This window comes from Macadamia integrifolia, chromosome 13 (genome assembly GCF_013358625.1).
Source record: "Macadamia integrifolia cultivar HAES 741 chromosome 13, SCU_Mint_v3, whole genome shotgun sequence".
Classification (NCBI taxonomy): domain Eukaryota; kingdom Viridiplantae; phylum Streptophyta; class Magnoliopsida; order Proteales; family Proteaceae; genus Macadamia; species Macadamia integrifolia.
The window spans coordinates 19,324,498-19,342,923 of NC_056569.1; the positions used below are offsets into that span (position 1 = coordinate 19,324,498).

Here is an 18,426-nt window from a genome sequence, read left to right on the forward strand (position 1 = left end):
ATTTCTCTTTCCATATAGCATTATTACAATCATCTCTGGAAAAGACTTTAGCAAAGAAGACATCTCTATACCATCTATAATGAGATAGTGTAGGACATCGAAGATTCATTAATTGTTCTCTTGTTCGATCAGCTAGAATTTCAGCTGGTCCAACAAAGTGAAGAGTGATGGTGTAAACCAAAGTATTAACCGCATCTTCATGGTTAACATAAACAATTCGCTGGGCGTAATTGCCGTCAGCTAATTGTTCAGTCATCTGTTGCGGTACACTGGTTGTAGCACCGATTATCTGTTGTCTAACTTCTTCAGACAAGTAAAAGTCCCACCAACCACGGAGTTGGCCGGAAAATCCAGTTGCTATCATTTTAGCAACATCAGAATCGGATGAATGATTGAGCTTTGCAGCAGTGGCATACATTAACATCCGTTTCAGCACATTGATGATTTGATATTCAGATAAACCATCAATATTCCACTCGAAAATTGTATTACCATCGACCGGGAAACTGGAATTGTCCTTTTCAAGTTCGAATTGACAATCAGCTGGAGAAGGTCGAGGATAATAGTAATTTGTCTGAGCGGTAGGCATAACTTTTCGAGTTCTTCCCATGACTTGATTTAGCTGGGGAAGAGACTCAGGAACTGCTGCCTGATTAGGTAGCATAGATTGGAATTCTCTTTCTGCTGTTTCGATTTCAGAATCGGATAGATCAGCAAGAGAGAGGGTTAGAGCCTGACTGTCTTCTAGTTGTTTAAGGTTGTCCTTTGTGACCTGGAGTCTTTGGAGTCTAGTCACAATTTCATCAAGAATGGTAGACTCAGTTTTCTTCTTAGGAGGAATGGTCAGGACAGGAGGTGGTTTAAACAAGACAGACTGATTACTTCTAGTTTGAGAAGTAGACTCTTTAGGAGGAGTGCTTCTAGATTGAGAAGCAATGGTTGGCCAATCAAACTTGGTTGTCGTATGAGATGTAGATGGGGTATGTGGATGTAAAGAATTTACAATGGTCTCAATACGATCAGTTTGGTTGCCAATTGACTGGAGACAAAGATTAGTATAGTTATTTTGTTCAACAACATGACTAAGCTGAGTTTCAGTCAATGGTCTAGTATTCTGGCTGGAAGTCTTAATTGGCACAGCAAACTTCTGGTCACCTATTTTTAAGGCTTGAAAAGGGGGGTGAACAGAATCAATTTCTGTTCCTTTCTGAGAAGTATATGTGGTGGATATCTTCTTAATCTCACTAACCTGAGAAGTGTTAGAGGATCGATTTTCCAGAAGATACAGTTTTAACCACGAGAAAAAAGGAAGATTAATTTGGTGAGTTTCCATATGAGAAACCCATTTCTCATGAAGCATTTGTCGATCCGAATTAGAAGGATAATGTTCTTCAAAAAGTTTTCTTTTTCCTTCATTCTTCGGAGAACGGTATTCCTGGATAAGGAATCGTTTATTAATCTGGAACTTGGATTCTTCTGCCAAATGAAGCATCCTAATACCTGCTTCTTGCATATCAGAAGGTGTAGGAGAAGAAGAACCAGTTTCCTGATTAATAGGAGGCTGATATTGAGCCTGATAATGGTCTCTAGGAAGAGGACCATAGATAGGTTGATTAACTTGAGAAGGAGTACGATTTGTACCCTGCAGATTTATAAATCCATCATAATTCTCATTCCGAATTCTAGAAGTAGAAGCACGAGAAGGTGCTTGATACTGGGAGAAATCAGAGGAAGAAGAAAGTACAGAAGAAGTAGATCGTCTAGATTCAGTAGATCTACGATCAAAAGTAATTTCTACATCACCAGAAGGAAGTTGAGTGATGCATGATGGAGAAGTTTGTGTTGGTGGCTGAGGTTGAGCCACAGAAGTTAAGGTCCAAGAGTCTGGGAAGTTTATTTCCGACCATCTGATGCATCTAGGCACAAAAACATGAGATCTTTCAGAATTTGCCTGGAAACAGACGGTTTGACCTTTTGGATCTGCATACTTAGCATTAGGAGCACACGTTGTCATAGCCTTGTAATAGACACGATATATTATTGCAATATTTTGAGTACCAGGAAGAATATCGTATCCATACGTTTTTAAGGTAATAACAGCGCTTTTGAGAATATTTGGATCTGTGAGGGATAAAGGACGATTTGGTCTACTCTGAAAATAGACAGGTCCTTCACAGAGACTAGTTTCAATCGTACCCATCAAGGATTGATTAAAACTATTCATTCTAGCATCTCTTATAGCAGCAAAGACAACACTATTTATCCCTGGAAGAGTTAAGGGTTTAAGTGCGACTTGAATGAGGCCGATGTGGATGAACTTAAATCCACGCTCTCTATGCCTCTGAATCTGAGAGCTAGTCAAGAGTTGAATTTCCTCTTGATCAGAGGCAAAAGTATGGGTGCTTTCGCATGTCTTAATGACATAGTCACTATGGAATGCGAAAGTGCCTTTATGGTATACCTCAGTTTCAGGTACACGAGGAATGGTATAATTATTTATAGCAGCTTCAAGGTTACGAAAAACCACTTCTTCGATATTATGGACTGAATCTTGAGTCCTGCCGGATGAGCTAACTTCAGATGAAGAAGACCTTCGGGAACTGGAGCGAAAGTATGAAGCCATGCTATAGAGGTTCGAGTCAATAAGGGTTTCTGGTCACAATATCCTACTGTCAATCCCGCCTACTGTCAATACTAATTCGCCTTCAACGCCTATCTGCGGCAACACGGCTGAGTACGACTTGGGTGTAGGTCAATACGACTTGGGTGTAGGTCTATCAGACAAGGGTGAAACACTACCAACTTAATGGTCCTTACGACTTTGGCACCTGTTCTAACTTGGCTTTGATACCAATTACTACCAGGATCACTCCTATCAGAGTTTAGGCAGCAAGGGAAGCTAGAAGCTCATAACACTTGTTTCTTTCTTGTGAAAGCCTTAGGATTTCTAAGGTTTCTAACCTGTGTAGGGTGGAGAAGTGGTCTGGATCTTCAGCAAATAAAGAGATATAAAAATCTAAATATGCATAAGACAAATCAATTAAACTATCTATGAAAGCAATCTTCTCTTTTAATTTTTTAACAGCAAGCATAATACAAAAGAAAAGTACAATCAAAATGTAGTAGTATACTTACATTAAGACGTTGAGCTTGCAGAAGATGGAAGAAAACAACACTTGATTACAGACTTCTTTGAACACACTCACAAAGCACACTCAAAATGTTTACAGAACACTCAGAAAAACACTCAAAGAAAGATTTCTAAACTTAATAGAAAGCTTCGGTAATATTTTTCGGTGGTGTCCAAAGAAGAGAGTCTTCTCCTTTTATAGAGGGCGGACACCAAACTTCAACAAATTGTGGTTGAAAGATGCTGATGGGCCTTGATGGGGATGGCGTCGGATAGGCAATCAATCAACCAAAAGTGAAAGGTGAACAGCCTCAAGATAAGGTGTTTCTTTCAAAAGTGAGTACACCTAATAAGGTGTAAAGTCGTTGTCAGAAACTTGATAAGCTTCAGCCGAAAGATAATTTGTCGGTAGTCCACGTGTACGACTAAAATTAAGCCGTGAAAAGAATCTCTGGCATTCCACGTGGGTGAGACCCACTGTTTTCCAGAAGAGTCTTAGTGAGGTGAATTATTAAAGTGTCCACCAGTGACACTCACTATAATGCGCTTATAGTGCTGCGTGACGCATGCCAAGACGTCAGTCTGGCTCAGGTGGCACTAGGTGTGGATGCTTGACACCTGGCAAGTATCAGAAGGGCATGTCTGATAAACATGGCACTGGGTCAAGGTGCAAAGAGACCTCTTGAGAAACCCTCCCGGGGTTTTTTTTTTTTTTTAGCGAGACAGCGAGGGGGAGTCAGGACGCTGTGCATAGTCAAAATTCGGATCAGAAGGAGGACGAGTGGAAGAAGAGGAAGAGGTAGAAGAGGAGGCAGAGGCGGCCTGAGGATTAAAGTCGATAGCAGTAAGGATGCGTTCTTGAATCTGTTCATCCGATAAGAAAGGAAGGCGACGCCGAGCAGTTTGAAAAAAATGAAAGAAGGGCGTTTGAGCAGAGGATGAAGTAGAGGGAGTCATAGGAAGGTCGGCACCAATACCACGTTTGGGAACAAAACGAGAACCAGATAATGGTGAAATGTCGAATTTATCCCACCATTTAACAGACAGGTGTCTCTCCAAATGAGGCACATAGTTCCATTCTTCCATGTCATCAGAAGACATCTGATACCTCCATTGAAGGATCCAAGGGACTTCATAAAGAATGAAAAATTGGACGAAGAGAGCCCGGGAATCCAAAGTTGGATTGAAGTCGTTCAATTTGGTAACAGATAATTGAAGAGCTTGAGGAAGAAATTCTCTTGGTGGTCCCCAAGTGAAGAACCAATGCATAAACCAGTTTGGCACACCTAATAAGGTGTGTTGAAGCCGAAACTTCACAAACCAGGAATGGGTCTCATGATCGTTCTGATATAAGAATATCATGTCCCATGCTTTTACATAGTCAGCATAATCATATGACCTGAGCTTAAGGCCGGTAACATCATGGAATTCGCGTTTGAAGGAGGGAGAAGATCCTCATTCGCGATCTCGGATGATGTTCAATATATTGAGCTTCGAATAAGCCCGTACATGCGCAGATCTATAATGGTGCTGAATTTGAGCACTCTGGGTTTCTTCCAAAATTCTTTCATAGAAAAGACGAGTTTTATCACCAGTAGAGGGATGAAGGTGGTCACGAAGGTAGATGGTAGCAATTTCAGAAGGGGAGTAATGGAGATGAATAGTTTCAATAGGGATTACTGGGATAAAATTGGTTGCTATGAAAGGGGAGTTGTTCACTGGCCTAAGTATTGAGGCAGGTGAAGGAGACTGTGAAGAAAGAGGAGCAGGATGTTCTTGTAGTTGTTGAGATGAGGATGAAACAACTTCTTTATTGGTGGTGATAGGGATAACAGCCTTCTGTTTAGGAGCCCTGCAAGAATTCTCGGGTTAAGAAATCAGGTAAACTGTTAGTACTACCCTTAATGAATTCAATATCAAAATAAAAAATAGCAAGAAGTGACTGCCATCGAGCAAAGATTTGTTTGGAAGCAAGATTTTTAACATCCTTTTCGAGAACATCTTTGGCTGCCTTACAGTCAACTCGAACTAAAAAATGTTGATTTAATAAATCACTTTCAAATTTAGTTATACACAAAACTAATGAAAGAATTTCTTTTTTAATTGTTGAATACTTTTGCTGAGTGGGATTCCAAGTACCTGAAGTAAAACGTACTAATTCTTCTTTTGGAAGAGTAGGACATTTTTGTTTCAGAATACCACCATAGCCAAATTCTGAAGCATCAGTTTCAACAATTTTAAAACAATCAGGTCGTGCTAAACTTAAGCACGGAAGAGTTTTAGCTTTAAGCTTAATCTTTCGGACAGAGTCAGTATGTACAGATGTCCATGGTTCAGGCTGAGATTTAAGCCGATTGAACAAAAGTTTGGCATCCTTTGCTAAGTCCTTGTAGAATTCAGCAATGTAATTTAGGCTACCAAGAAACCTTTGAAGTTGAGTCTTATCCGTTATTTCATCAGGAAATTTGTCCGCAAACTGAATGGCTCGTTCAATGGGCATAATAGATCCAAAAGATATATAGTGTCCCAAGAAGCGAACATTAGTTTGAAACAATTTTATTTTCTTAGCCGAGACGACAAGTCCTGCTTGACGAATAACAGACAAGAAGAGATTTAAATGTTTCCAGTGTTGGGAAATGTCCTGAGAGTAAATAAGGACATCATCAATATACACAATTATAAACTGTGAATACTGATTAAAAATTTGATTCATAATATTCTGAAATTCAGAGGGAGCATTCTTAAGACCGAAAGGCATAACATTCCATTCGTATTGATCGAATGGGACAACAAAAGCTGTCTTATACCTATCTTTTTCTGCTATCTGAATTTGCCAATATCCGGACTTCATATCAAACTTGGAAAATATGCTGGATGCATGAAGTCTGTTAAGAAGATCCCTCTTATTAGGGATAGGATACCGAATCCATTTAAGAACCTTATTTAAAGGTTTGTAATTGATTACCAATCTGGGTGCACCTCGTTCAATTTCAGCATTATTATTTACATAGAATGCAGTGCAACTCCAGGGGGATTTACTTGGTCTAATAAGACCTTTGGCAAGGAGTTCTGAGATTTCCTTTTGACAAGTTTCCCTTAAAAGATCAGGCATTTGAGCAGCCCTAGCTTTTGTAGGAATCTGGCGTTCAGAAAAGTTATCTTCATATGGAAGAGTAACAATATGAGTGTTTCTTGACCAGAATGCCGTAGGAATATCAGAACAAACTTCCTTTTCAAGTTGAGCTTGAAAGTTTTTAACTCGAACTTGAAAACTAGGATCATTAATTTTTTGCTGTATGCTCTTTTGGTGGATTTCAGAGGACAAAGAGCATATGAACTTTTCTTTGGACTGTACTTGAGCCCTGATTTCATTCACCGTGTGAACCTTGGGAGGCTCGATGAAATGAAAAGTAATAGGATGATTTTGAATCATCGAGTGAAGACCAATATTATCAATTTGCATTGGATACAACTGGGATAGAAATGGAGTGCCTAGAAGTACGAATTGAGCAAGTCCTTTTACCATAATAAAAGGAGTCTTCAGGCAATGTCCATTACAACAGATAGAAGCAGAAGGGAGTTTATACTCAATCTCCATTCTATATCCGTCAGCAGTAACTAATCTTTGAGTGGTCTTCTCAAAGTATCTTGAAGGTACAAGGCCTTCATTGATACAATTAATATCATCGCCTGAATCAATTAAGGCGATAGTCTTAAGGCTAAACTCATGATTAACAACAATGTCGATCATAACATGCCATCTGTGAGTTTGAACCTGTTGGATGCTTAAAACTTGAGCATCTTCAGAAGAAACTGCAGCAGGAGATGCAGAGGTACTAGCCACTGGTTGAGCTGCTAGTAGATCCTTGAAGGAAGCTTCTTCTTCTACATACGGCTCAAAGTTTTGAGTATTATAAAGTTCAAGAATCTGGATACGTTGCTTAAGATTCTGAACTTCAGTCTTAGTTTCGTTAAGATCTTTTCTAAGTTCCTGTAGAGTAGGTTCACGAGACAGAGATGTAGATTTTACTCGATTAATTATCGTTTTGAAACTATAATCTTGAACCTTAGACTGAGCAGGAACAGGGCTAGGCCGAGAATTATCCTTTACTAAGGTTATATACTCTTGTAAGAGTTGAGCCTTAGTAGCAGGATCAGTAACTTGATCTATGGTTTTGAGAAGAAATGATTCTTCAGAAGAAAGAACCATCAAACCATTTTCTTTTAGCATAGCCTGAAAAGGATCACAACTACAGTGAGGAGTCTGGGCTTTAGACTCAGAAGAATCACTATCGAACTCAAGTTGAGCAATATCTTGATCTGAATTAGACTCAGAGTCTGGTTCAGGGTCAGAAGAGCTATACAGTAAGACTCTTTCAAGATTTTGCTTTTGAGAATCATCAATTTCTAAAGCATTAATTCTTGCTTTAGTTCGACAGTTATTCTTATAATGTCCTACTTTTCCGCATTTGTAACAAACAGGGGGTTTGTTTGGAAAAGTGTTTTGAGGACGGGATTTAGAGAAGCGTTTCTTAAAGAAGCGCTTAGGCTTAGACTTATAAGGTTTAGCCTGATATTTAGGCTTGGAAACTTAGAGAGTTTCCGATGAGGTTTCTTCGGACCTGAAGGACAAACCTTTTCAAATCCAAACTGTTCGCAGAAATCTCCAAGTTCTCGGAATCCAGCTTGTCTCTCTTTAGACAATTGTTTCTTAAGTTTAAGGTCTGTGCAGAGTTGAAGACAAAGTTTTCATTGCATACCTCAGCAGCTTTTGGGTAAAGTAAAAGAATTGTTGCTTGTATGTATAGATAGTGGTACTCTTGGGTGAGTGGATCGCCTATTGGAATTTTCGAATAAGTGGAACTTGATATATTTCACTAATATATTTATGCACCTATTTCCTTATGTTAATTCATGTATGGATTTATCTTAAATGAATTTGAATGGTACTATGATAATATAGAATGCTTCCATGGATGAGGTTTGATTTAATAAATAATTTGTATAAATGAAAAGTCCAAAAAGTGATTTATAATTGTATTTAAGAATGTTGCAGTGATACGTTTAAAGAAATGGAATGAAAATAAATGATATGATAGTTGACTATGACAGGACTGCAACCCTTGCCAATATGAGTTGTGTTGGAAGAGGCATAAATTATGTTATGTTCCTCGCTTAGCTGCAGAATGCTCCGCCTAGCCAGCGGAATGGCCCATCTAGGATGAGATGAGATGAGATATAATGTACCACCTAGCCCTTGGTTTCGCATATGTGTGCCACTTAGCCCATGGTTATGAGGCTAGATTGTAACTCTATGATATATGAGATGTTTCTATGATTACAGTTGGTAGTATATCTCAATGACTTAAAGGAGGAAATCTTGGTTTTAAAGTTAAGAATAGTATTTCTCAAATTCTTTGACTTATGTCTGAAGTCAAGAAAAGGTTATTTATGTATTTGAAAGATTTATAGATGCCTATATTTCTGTATTGTTTGTGTTTATGCCATATTCTATCTTATTGGGCTGTATAGCTCACTTCATTATTTATTTCCCCACAGATCACTAGAGGTGTGGCATGGCTCAGAGGGAAAGCCACATGAGCAAATTTTGGTTTACTTTTTGGAACTACAATAGAGATGTATATATTTTGTTGTAATTTGTGCCTGTGAGAACTTGCTATGTGTAATAATGAATTTTAAGTCGAATGTAGTAGACATAATTAACAAATGTTCTCCTTAGTAGTAGACTACTCAATATTGAGTTTGTGTTTACCAAATTACCCACCCAATCTTTTGTCTAACTCAAAAGCCAAGCACCACACCCTCTACGCCTAGAGACAGAGTGTGAAAATAACCTGTGTGAGGGTAGTTGAGTCTTTTCACACCCAGCTAAATCTAAGCAACGGGCAAAGTTTTTTCTCCCTTAACTAAATTATCTAAAACAAAATGGGTATAACAAAACTACTCAAAAACAAAATAGTGCCTCACCCTCCAACCTAATCTTTTTTGGACATGTTTTCCCTCTACTTCTTTTCTTTCTTCATTCTTCCTTCTCACTTCCCACCTGTCTTCTTTAGGACCATTTAATCTCGAAATTTTGGAATGGGAATTAAAATCCTTTTGGGATATCTGATTGTCGACTAAGCATTCCTGAAAATTGAGAAATTGACTTATTTGGACTTACCCTTTTAGCTAAAGTATGTGCAATGGGGACAAAGGAGAGCAGATCCATTAACACCATGAGACAAACTTCATGAGGCCTAAGGCGTTAAACAACTTGCCTTCCATGGTGCAATTGATGATTAAAGTTTCAAAGAAAGAAGAGCATCAAAGAAACCTCCTAACAGAACAAACCAAAACTATAATACCAACATACAATACAAAGTGAAGCCCTTCCCCTCTCCGGGTGCCCACCATCTTCCCGCTAGCTAAATGAACACATTACTGACCCATCTGGGTTTGTTGTATTCCATTTTCTCCGCTACAAAAGAGAAAATTATTGAACTACTTCCGTGGCTCAATTTTAGACAATGACTAGAAGGAACTGGGTAGCTGACACCTAGCACCAAGCCGGAGTAAGAAGGAAGGGGCAAGAATGTCTAAAAATATAGGTGGAAGGGTGGGGCACTGTTTTGGGTGGTTTTATAATACCCATTTTTGTTTTGGATAATTTAGTAAAATAAAAAATTAAATGGGTAATTTGGTAAACCTACTCCCAATATTGAGTAATTTTGTAATTCCCTCTTTTTTTTTTTAATTGTTTTCTCCCTCCTATTCTAATCATGTGAACCACATGTGAATAATATTGTCCTTTGCGTCACTATTGATGTGGTATGGGGAACCCTCTCCCATTATATTATATAAGATTATGGGTATTAGAAATCCCATGAAATAGGCAAATGGAAAATAAATATGACTAGATCATGACATTACATAAAATTTTGAGATTAGAAAAAGTTTTTGTATTATCCACCCCACCCCAACCCACCCCAATTAAAAAACAGAATTTTTGGTATGAGGTTTTTTTTTGGGAAGGGCATGAATTGTTAGAATCATGTCAATTCATCACAATAAATTTTTTTTTAGGGGGGTAAATAGTACAAGAATAGCTACCAATGGAAGAAATGAATGATCCCTAAATTTTCTTAGGGGGAAGTGTTTCCTGTGGGTGAGAGTGGCCCATGTACATGCAAAGTCAGTAGGATCGTACGAGGAAGCATCAATAGATACATCATTTTGCATTTTATGAAAGGTGAGTTAGTCATTTTCCCCCTCATATACAAGTCTAGGCATAAAGATCATGCTCCCCTACAAAACTATTTTCCCATTTTCCTAACGGAGCTTGGAACAAAATCCTCAACCTTCCCAAGTATGTCTACCTGATCTACTGCAAATGGAAGCAATTTCTGACATTTTGGGCTCTCACTATGCAAATTGGCCTCGGAGCACATTAAAGGATGGTTATGTGGATGAGCCCATTACTAACCCATGTTGCTTCACAAAAATCTGCAACCTTGAACAGGTCATTGAAACAGCCATAGTCAACAAAAGGGGATGAAAAAGGAAAACCTAAGCCTGTTCTAAAGCTACTCTTAGTACTATTAAACAAAGAGACCTTCCAGCCACATTATACAACCAACTCTGCTGCTTCATCCGTGGAATGCCTAGAACCTTACAATCCCTCACTTGGGGATTTACTACATGTGTATCTTAATCCCTTCTAGATTTACTAATTATTAGGAATGATTTTAACAACTTTCTACTATCACCTATGCTAATTAAGCACATGAAAATTTTAATCTGCCTGGCGTGTACTTGGAAGAGATTTTAATTTCTTCATAAGTAATCAAGCATCTCAAATATCATCATCAAATGTAGGGGTGAAACAGAGTCAGGTTTCTTAAAACCTTAACCCAATCTTAGGTCCTCAAAATTCAACCCGAGCCCAACCCAACCCTACCGGGATCATACCAACCCAACCCAATTGACCCCCCAAATTCGGGCAGGGTTGGGTTGGGTTGGGTTGGGTTGGGTCGGGTTAGGCTGGACTGGTTTGGATTGACCTTGGCTTCTGTAATGATTGGATTAACCTTGATTGACCTATTTTTGCCATTCATATCTTATACATTAAGAAATAATAGAAAAATAAAATACCAATAAGAGCCTTAAATTCTAATATAAAAATTTAAGATTTAATTTTGAGCTGAATTAGATTAGATTGGACCACACTGAGACCTCATTTCAACCTTAACCGCCCTCAGGATCAAAAAACTTGGCACAAGCCTTATACAGGTTGTCAAGGCCACACTTCATCCCTCAAATCAAATCCATTAATTTGAACCTTCATCTATTGAAAAGTGGGCACAAATATACACTTTTTCTTTGCCAGACCCACACTAGGGGCAGATAGGTGGATTGAAATCGTCTACAACCTGTGACACTGGCGGAGGCTTGTTTTATCTATCAACACGTGACATCGTACACATGGACGGTGGATTGGAAAAAACAGTTTGAAATATTGGTTTTCTTTACAACCCGGTTTAAGGAGGAAACCAAACCCCTTCTTCGTTCAAAACCCAATCCCAACCCACTCCATCGTTGAAGTTTGCTTCTCCAATATATCAAAATTTTATTATTATTTTTTTTAATGTCTCTGTTGTTTATCTGAATCACTTGAAGGGTTCCAACCATGACTGCTCACCAAGACCGGGCTACCAATTCCTTTGTAATGACCGGAATAACGTCGTACTGATCAGAGCTTCTACCGATATTCCACTTCTCAGACTACTTCAGCGTCGCCAAGTCGAAGAATCACCTTTTAAGGTATTCCCATTTTCTTGTCCTTCGTATTTTCTCATATAGGTTACCCAGTTTGATGTTCTTTGCATGCGATGTTTTCACATCAGAGAAATCAAGTTTCTTTGTTTCCTCTAAATGAAATCACTTTGTTCATCCCTTTTCCGCAACTGGAGCCTGCAGACCCCGATTTCTACAGGATAGGGTATGTTAGGAGTGTTCGAACTTACGGGTTGAATTCATGGAAGGACCTGACGGGTTTTGAGTGTTTGCCTCTAAAATGTCGAACCACTTCGCCTAGCTAGGGTGAGCATTTTTTTTTTTTTTAAATTCTTTCCCTCCCATATATTATTCTGTGTTGTACTTGAATAATAATCAAATATATATATATATATATATATATATTTTTCATAATTCATGAACAGAACAGAACGAGCATGAGCAGAAGAAGGGATGAAGAGAAGGGTTTTCTCTTCTCGGCAAACCCTCAAGCCCGAGTAGAAGAAGAAGAAGAGAAATATTCAAGCACGAGCACAAGCAGAAGAAGAAGCAGAGAAACCCTCAAGCAAGAGCAGGAGAAGGAGAACTTCGGATCGAAACCCTCAAGCACGAACACGAGCAGAAAAAGAAAATCAGGATTTCAACGATGGAGTGGTTTGGGATGGGGTTTTGAACGAAGCAGGGGTTTGGTTTCCTCCTTAAACCAGAAACCGGGTTGTAAAGAAAACCAAGATTTCAAACCATTTTTTTCAATCCACCGTCCACGTGTACGACGCCACATGTCGATAGATGAACCCCTTCCGCAGCCTCTGCCAGTGTCAGAAGCCGTAGACGATTTCATTCCTAGGCGGGGGCCCACAAGCAGTGGAAGGGGTGTCTCATGAAATCCTATCTCTGCTAGTGAATGATCTAAATTTTTTAGGGTTTGGACAGAGAACCTAAGGTTCAAACTAGTGACCTGCCCTGAACTTACTCTAGAGCTCAACAACTTATCCTGCTTGCAACTGAGCTAGAAACTCACCCTAACTAATGACACCGGATGTTAGATGTTCGTAATTCGATCATTATTCATTTATCATTTTTTATTTTTATTTTTTCTGATTGGTTGTGCCGATCAATCTTCATTTATTATTGCAAAACCAATGAGGTGATGAGGATCACTAATCACCAACTATTTGATTTAATGGTCAGACACTTAAATTACTGTGTTTTAGGAGGTCTTATTAACTACCCAAAAAAAGGGGGGGGGGGTGTTAAATCCAAGCCATCAATCAAGTCAATGACCACCTCAAAATTGGATTTGTTAATGAGATTAGTTGGATGGATTAGGTAGCTTTAGTTCATGAATTTACAATTCAATTTATGAGAGTAATCCAGCACATATACACACTCCCACCTCTCCCTCCACTCCCTTCAAGTGATCCAAGCTACCTTGACTGTGTGCTTGTTGTATTGGACTGTTAGATACTTGCCAAGCAACAACCACCCTTCTGGTACCTTCGGAGTGAAGAAAAGTCAAAATTACAAAACCATCCTTTATTCTCTTAACAACTTTTCAAAATCCTCTCCAAATGACAATAATACCATTGACTCAATAGTTGCAGAAGGGGAGTGGAAAAGGTCAGTTTAGTGTAGAAAAAAATGTCTTGACCTTTGTCAGCTTGCTTGGGCTGAATGGTTGGTGGCTATCGTTTTGGGTTTAGATATGGCTCCAACCTTCAAACCTTATATAGAATGAATTTGTATAGAACACAAGTAGTTCACAGACCAGTTACAGTAAAATGGGTTCCTGGAAAACCAAGCTCGCCCTTCTTTTGTGTCTATGGGCATCCATTTCTGGCTTGTGTTTGTGCCTTTCAAGGGAGTTTTCCATAGTGGGTTATGACTCGGACGAGTTATTGTCATCAGAAGAACGAGTTGCCGATGTGTTCAGGCAATGGAGGGAGAAGCATGGGAAGGTTTATAAGCATCAAGGAGAGCTGCACAGGAGATTTCAGAGCTTCAAGGAGAATCTGAAATACGTGATAGAGAAGAACTCAAAGAAGAAGTCGCCGTCCGGGCATGTTGTGGGATTAAACAAGTTTGCAGATTTAAGTAATGAGGAGTTCAAAGAGATGTATTTGTCCAAAGTGAAAAAACCGATGAACAAGAAGAGTGGTACCAAATGGGGGAGTAAGAAGGGGAAGGAGATGTCATGTGAAGCTCCTTCTACTTTAGATTGGAGGAAGAAGGGAGTGGTGACTGCTGTTAAGGACCAAGGAGATTGTGGTAAGTGCTCTCTGTTCAATGTTCAGTTCAATATTAACTTGTTTTAGTTCATACTAAACTCTGGGATCTGGGTTTGTTAGATTTTGGAATTCCAGTTGATTTTGATGGGTCAAGGTTTAAAATTTAAATGCTTTGGTGGGTTTTCAATCAAAATGTTATTTGGTTCATTCTTGTAGGGAGTTGTTGGTCATTCTCTTCAACTGGAGCCATGGAAGGAATAAATGCCATAGTTACCTCTGAACTCATCAGCCTTTCTGAACAGGAACTTATAGATTGTGACACAACCAATGATGGGTGTGATGGAGGTTACATGGACTATGCATTTGAGTGGGTTATAAGTAATGGTGGAATTGATTCAGAGTCAAACTATCCTTATACAGGGTCCGATGGAACCTGCAACACCGCTGAGGTCTGCTTTCCTAACATATTTTTGCCTACATTGAGTTCTTCAATGGGAGATGCCATTTCCTATAAAAGGCCTACTCTGCCAATTTCATTTCTTTAAATCTTACTTTAGTAGATCTAGTTCATGTTCTGTTTCTGCCTTCAGAACAAAGGTGGGACTATCATTGTAGATACCCCTTCTTAATTAGTAGGATCCCCTGCTAAGGGCCTTTCTTTACCACCCATGTAGCATAAATAGAAGTGAATTTAGATGGTCTTATAGTCCACACTTCCCTTCCTGATTTATTATGTTCTGTTGGATAGGAGGAAACCAAAGTAGTGACCATTGATGGATATGAAGATGTAGCTGAAGAAGAAAGTGCTGTATTTTGTGCTGTTGTTCAGCAACCTGTGAGTGTGGGGATTGATGGCTCAGCTTGGGATTTTCAACTATACACAGGGGTAAGTCTTGCGATATATGAAATTAAATGCAAACCATGGATTTGATTTGATTTAGGAACTAAAAAAATCCTATACAATGCAAATGTTTTTAACTTGATCAGGGGATTTACGATGGGGACTGCTCGAGCAATCCAGATGACATTGATCACGCAGTTTTGATTGTGGGTTATGGCTCTGAAGGTGATGAGGAGTATTGGATAGTGAAGAATTCATGGGGAACTAGTTGGGGAATAGATGGGTACATATATATAAGGAGGAACACTGATTTGGAGTATGGGGTTTGTGCAATCAATGCCATGGCTTCTTATCCAACCAAAGAATCTGTTACACCTTCACCATCTCCTTTCCCATCTCCGTCTGTTCCACCACCGCCACCCCCACCACCACCACCTCCACCTCCACCACCACCACCACCACCTTCACCAACACCTCCTTCTCCTGGTCCTTCACCAATTCAGTGTGGAGACTTCTCCTATTGTGCATCCACAGAGACTTGCTGCTGCATTTTTGAGTTTTATGATTTCTGCCTCATCTATGGCTGCTGTGAGTATGAGGATGCTGTATGCTGCACTGGAACTGAATATTGCTGCCCTGCAGACTATCCCATTTGTGATGTCGATGAAGGACTCTGCCTCCAGGTTTGAAATTCTATCAGAGATACTCCATTTTAGAACTTTAGTTAGCTATGAAAAGTTATATAAGACAGGACCATTAAAGGGATCTGTAGGAAAGCTCATGTTTATGAACTATAACCTCACATGTAGTATGTATGAAACGGTCATGACCTCTGTGGACAAAAATTTGAGGCAGAGCATCGCCGCTTTTGATTCAAAAGGCCTGAAAAGGACCCCCTATCATGATCATTCATCTGCAATTTTTCTATTTATGATTGAAATTCCGAAGTATAGTATTATACAACTGATAGGAACTTGAAACCAATAAGTTTCATCAGTGTACTTATTTAGCCATTCTGACTAGTTACAAGGGATAAAAGAAAGTACTCATTTGGGTTGCATTTTACTGCAAAACCTTTGGTTTGTTTGAGTCACTAATCTGTACTTTCTCTATCTGTAGAACTATGGAGATTACCTTGGAGTAGCTGCAAAGAAACGAAAGGTTGCGAAACATAAGTTCCCATGGACCAAACTGGAACGAACGGAAAACCTCTATCGACCTCTCCAGTGGAAGAGGAATAGGCTTGCAGCATTGCAGTGAAGAGGATAGTGTATTATGGAAAAAACTAGAAGATGAATTGTCACAATATGCTATAGATGATATTGGTTTCTTGGTTTAGTATGTGGTTTGAATGTTGTTGTCACCATTATTTCTTTTTGTATCTTTTTTAGCCCTTCAATTCCCTCCTTTGGTCTGGGAATCTGCTTTGCCTATTTGGAGCAGTTCTGCATTTGTTATCAAAATTAAACTTCTGTGACTTTAACAAAATATTAAGCTTATGTACTTAAAGACAATAAATTACAAAAAGTTTCCTTCTATATGTTCTTAGAGAAGATTTGAAGCTAATTAACAGGTATTTGTTAGGATTTTTATGTGGGCTTAACTGATACCGATTGATCCATTGGGCCCAAGCAATTATAGACCCACTCTGATTAGGAAACTCCTAGCTTTTTTCTATTGTGAGAGTGGAATAGGGTTTTAGGGATTCTATTATAAATAGAACACTGACGGTCCCTGCAGCCATTACTTTTACCTAATGCCTTATTGGTTTTGGGAGCACGGCTTTCTCACAAGAGCAAGTGCACAGAAAGAAAGGAAACCCTAGAGTAAGAGGCTGCAGAAGATCTCAGTAGAAGGACTCCACTTGCGTAGTTCATTGTCATCTTCATGGGAGTAATGTTTAACCACATGGGACAGAGGTTCATGATCTATGTTAATGGGACACAGGTATTTCTTTATTTTCATTTATGGTTCATGTCATGGTTGTCCCATTGATTATTATAGATATGGTAAATCTATATGGTTATGTATTTTAAGATGTGATACTTTATTGTTCTTGGTTTAGGGACTACACCTATGATTAATCTTTTATGATTGGTTGATGATTCTTGTATTCTAAATACTATAGGGTTATTCATATGTTTAATATGGTAAAGAATCCCCAACAATTGGTATCAGAGGCAACCCTTACAGTGTTAGAATCAACGAAAATTGATTTTGTATAGGGTTTGTGTCCCAAATCATGAAAATCATAATTTTACTATTACTTAAAGATCTCATATGGGAAAACTTTCTTCACGAAAGTTGTAGAGCACAAAAAGACGGTCGCAGCGGTATGCCGCAAGTCACCGAAAACCTCCGAACACGCTGGCACGCGCCGCCGGAAATCGGCTGCCGGAGGAGAGAGAAAAAAAAAGTTTTTTTTTTAAATTCAAAAAAAAAGAAAAAGGCGGAAAGTCATCGTCGGGTCACCTCGGAAACCCTACCGAGTTAACCCGGGGTGCAGTGGGTCAACTCATGACCAACTCTGTTTGACTCGGTCAAAGGTTGACCGAATCGTTGACCAATTGACTCGGATTTTGACCCATAATCAATATGGCCGAACCGGTTGGTTTAGGAAACTAGATTGATTTTGATATATTTTTTAGTTCTGCAACTTCAAATGGCTCGTACGGGCAAACGGTGAAGAATTTTTCACCCTGATTTTTGCGTTGAGTCTAGTTTTTCGTGCTCTTCGTTTTGATATATTATGAGCCTAGTTTTGATCAACTTTTATGATTTGTTTTGTATAAGTTACAAGTATGGGTGGTTAATGATTCTTTGTGATTTTCCTATTAATTGAAAGAAATAAAAGAAAATCAACTCATACATTACTTGCATATCAGAATATGAACTTGGTTATTCTTGGTAATGTAGTTCATGCTTTTGTTTATGAATATTTTTATTCATGCTTAAACAATCCTACTTTTAGCTACCGGAATGAATTTGTAGACTATTATAATAAGATTGGGTGGAATCCACCAAAGTGGTAAAGTTCAACCTTATTGTAATATAATACAAATCAAAGTCTTCTTTGTTTGAAAAGACAGAGAATAATGATTGGTAGCAAAGTTGCTAATGTTCACCCAAATGTGACATTATCAAAGAAAGGTTAAAGTTAAAGCAAGTGAAAAACAGAATAGGGATTTCTCAACCTAGAAGATGCTATCCATCCAAAGATGCCGGTACTTTTCGAAAGTTAGAAGAAGTCTCGCAGTAATTGCAGAAACTTGAGTGGATCAGTATGTAGTTCCGGTTGACACTCTTGAAGTAATTGATAATTGAGCATTGTAATGTTTATTTTGTTAACAGTTACATGCTTGTTCTTTTACATGTAAATTGCTATTTAGTTCATGTTTAAATAACCCACAAATTTAAGCTGCCAGGTGTAG

The 18,426-nt window shown here is 38.7% G+C and overlaps 1 protein-coding gene across 1 annotated transcript; it reads left to right on the plus strand.

The window, feature by feature from the left end:
• The first annotated feature begins 13,659 nt into the window (after nt 1-13,659).
• LOC122060156 (cysteine protease XCP2-like) lies at nt 13,660-16,533 on the plus strand. The gene is made up of 5 exons (XM_042623344.1): nt 13,660-14,194; nt 14,371-14,603; nt 14,903-15,040; nt 15,142-15,678; nt 16,115-16,533. The coding sequence occupies exons 1-5, from the start codon at nt 13,708-13,710 to the stop codon at nt 16,253-16,255; spliced, it is 1,536 nt and encodes a 511-aa protein (XP_042479278.1). The 5' UTR covers nt 13,660-13,707; the 3' UTR covers nt 16,256-16,533.
• Nucleotides 16,534-18,426: the final 1,893 nt, after the last annotated feature.

Coding starts and splice junctions, on each gene's coding strand:
- LOC122060156 (XM_042623344.1), top strand. CDS start 13,708: ATGGGTTCCTGGAAAACCAAGCTCGCCCTTCTTTTGTGTCTATGGGCA. Junction 14,604..14,902: donor GAACCTGCAACACCGCTGAG/GTCTGCTTTCCT, acceptor TCTGTTGGATAG/GAGGAAACCAAAGTAGTGAC. Junction 15,679..16,114: donor ATGAAGGACTCTGCCTCCAG/GTTTGAAATTCT, acceptor CTCTATCTGTAG/AACTATGGAGATTACCTTGG.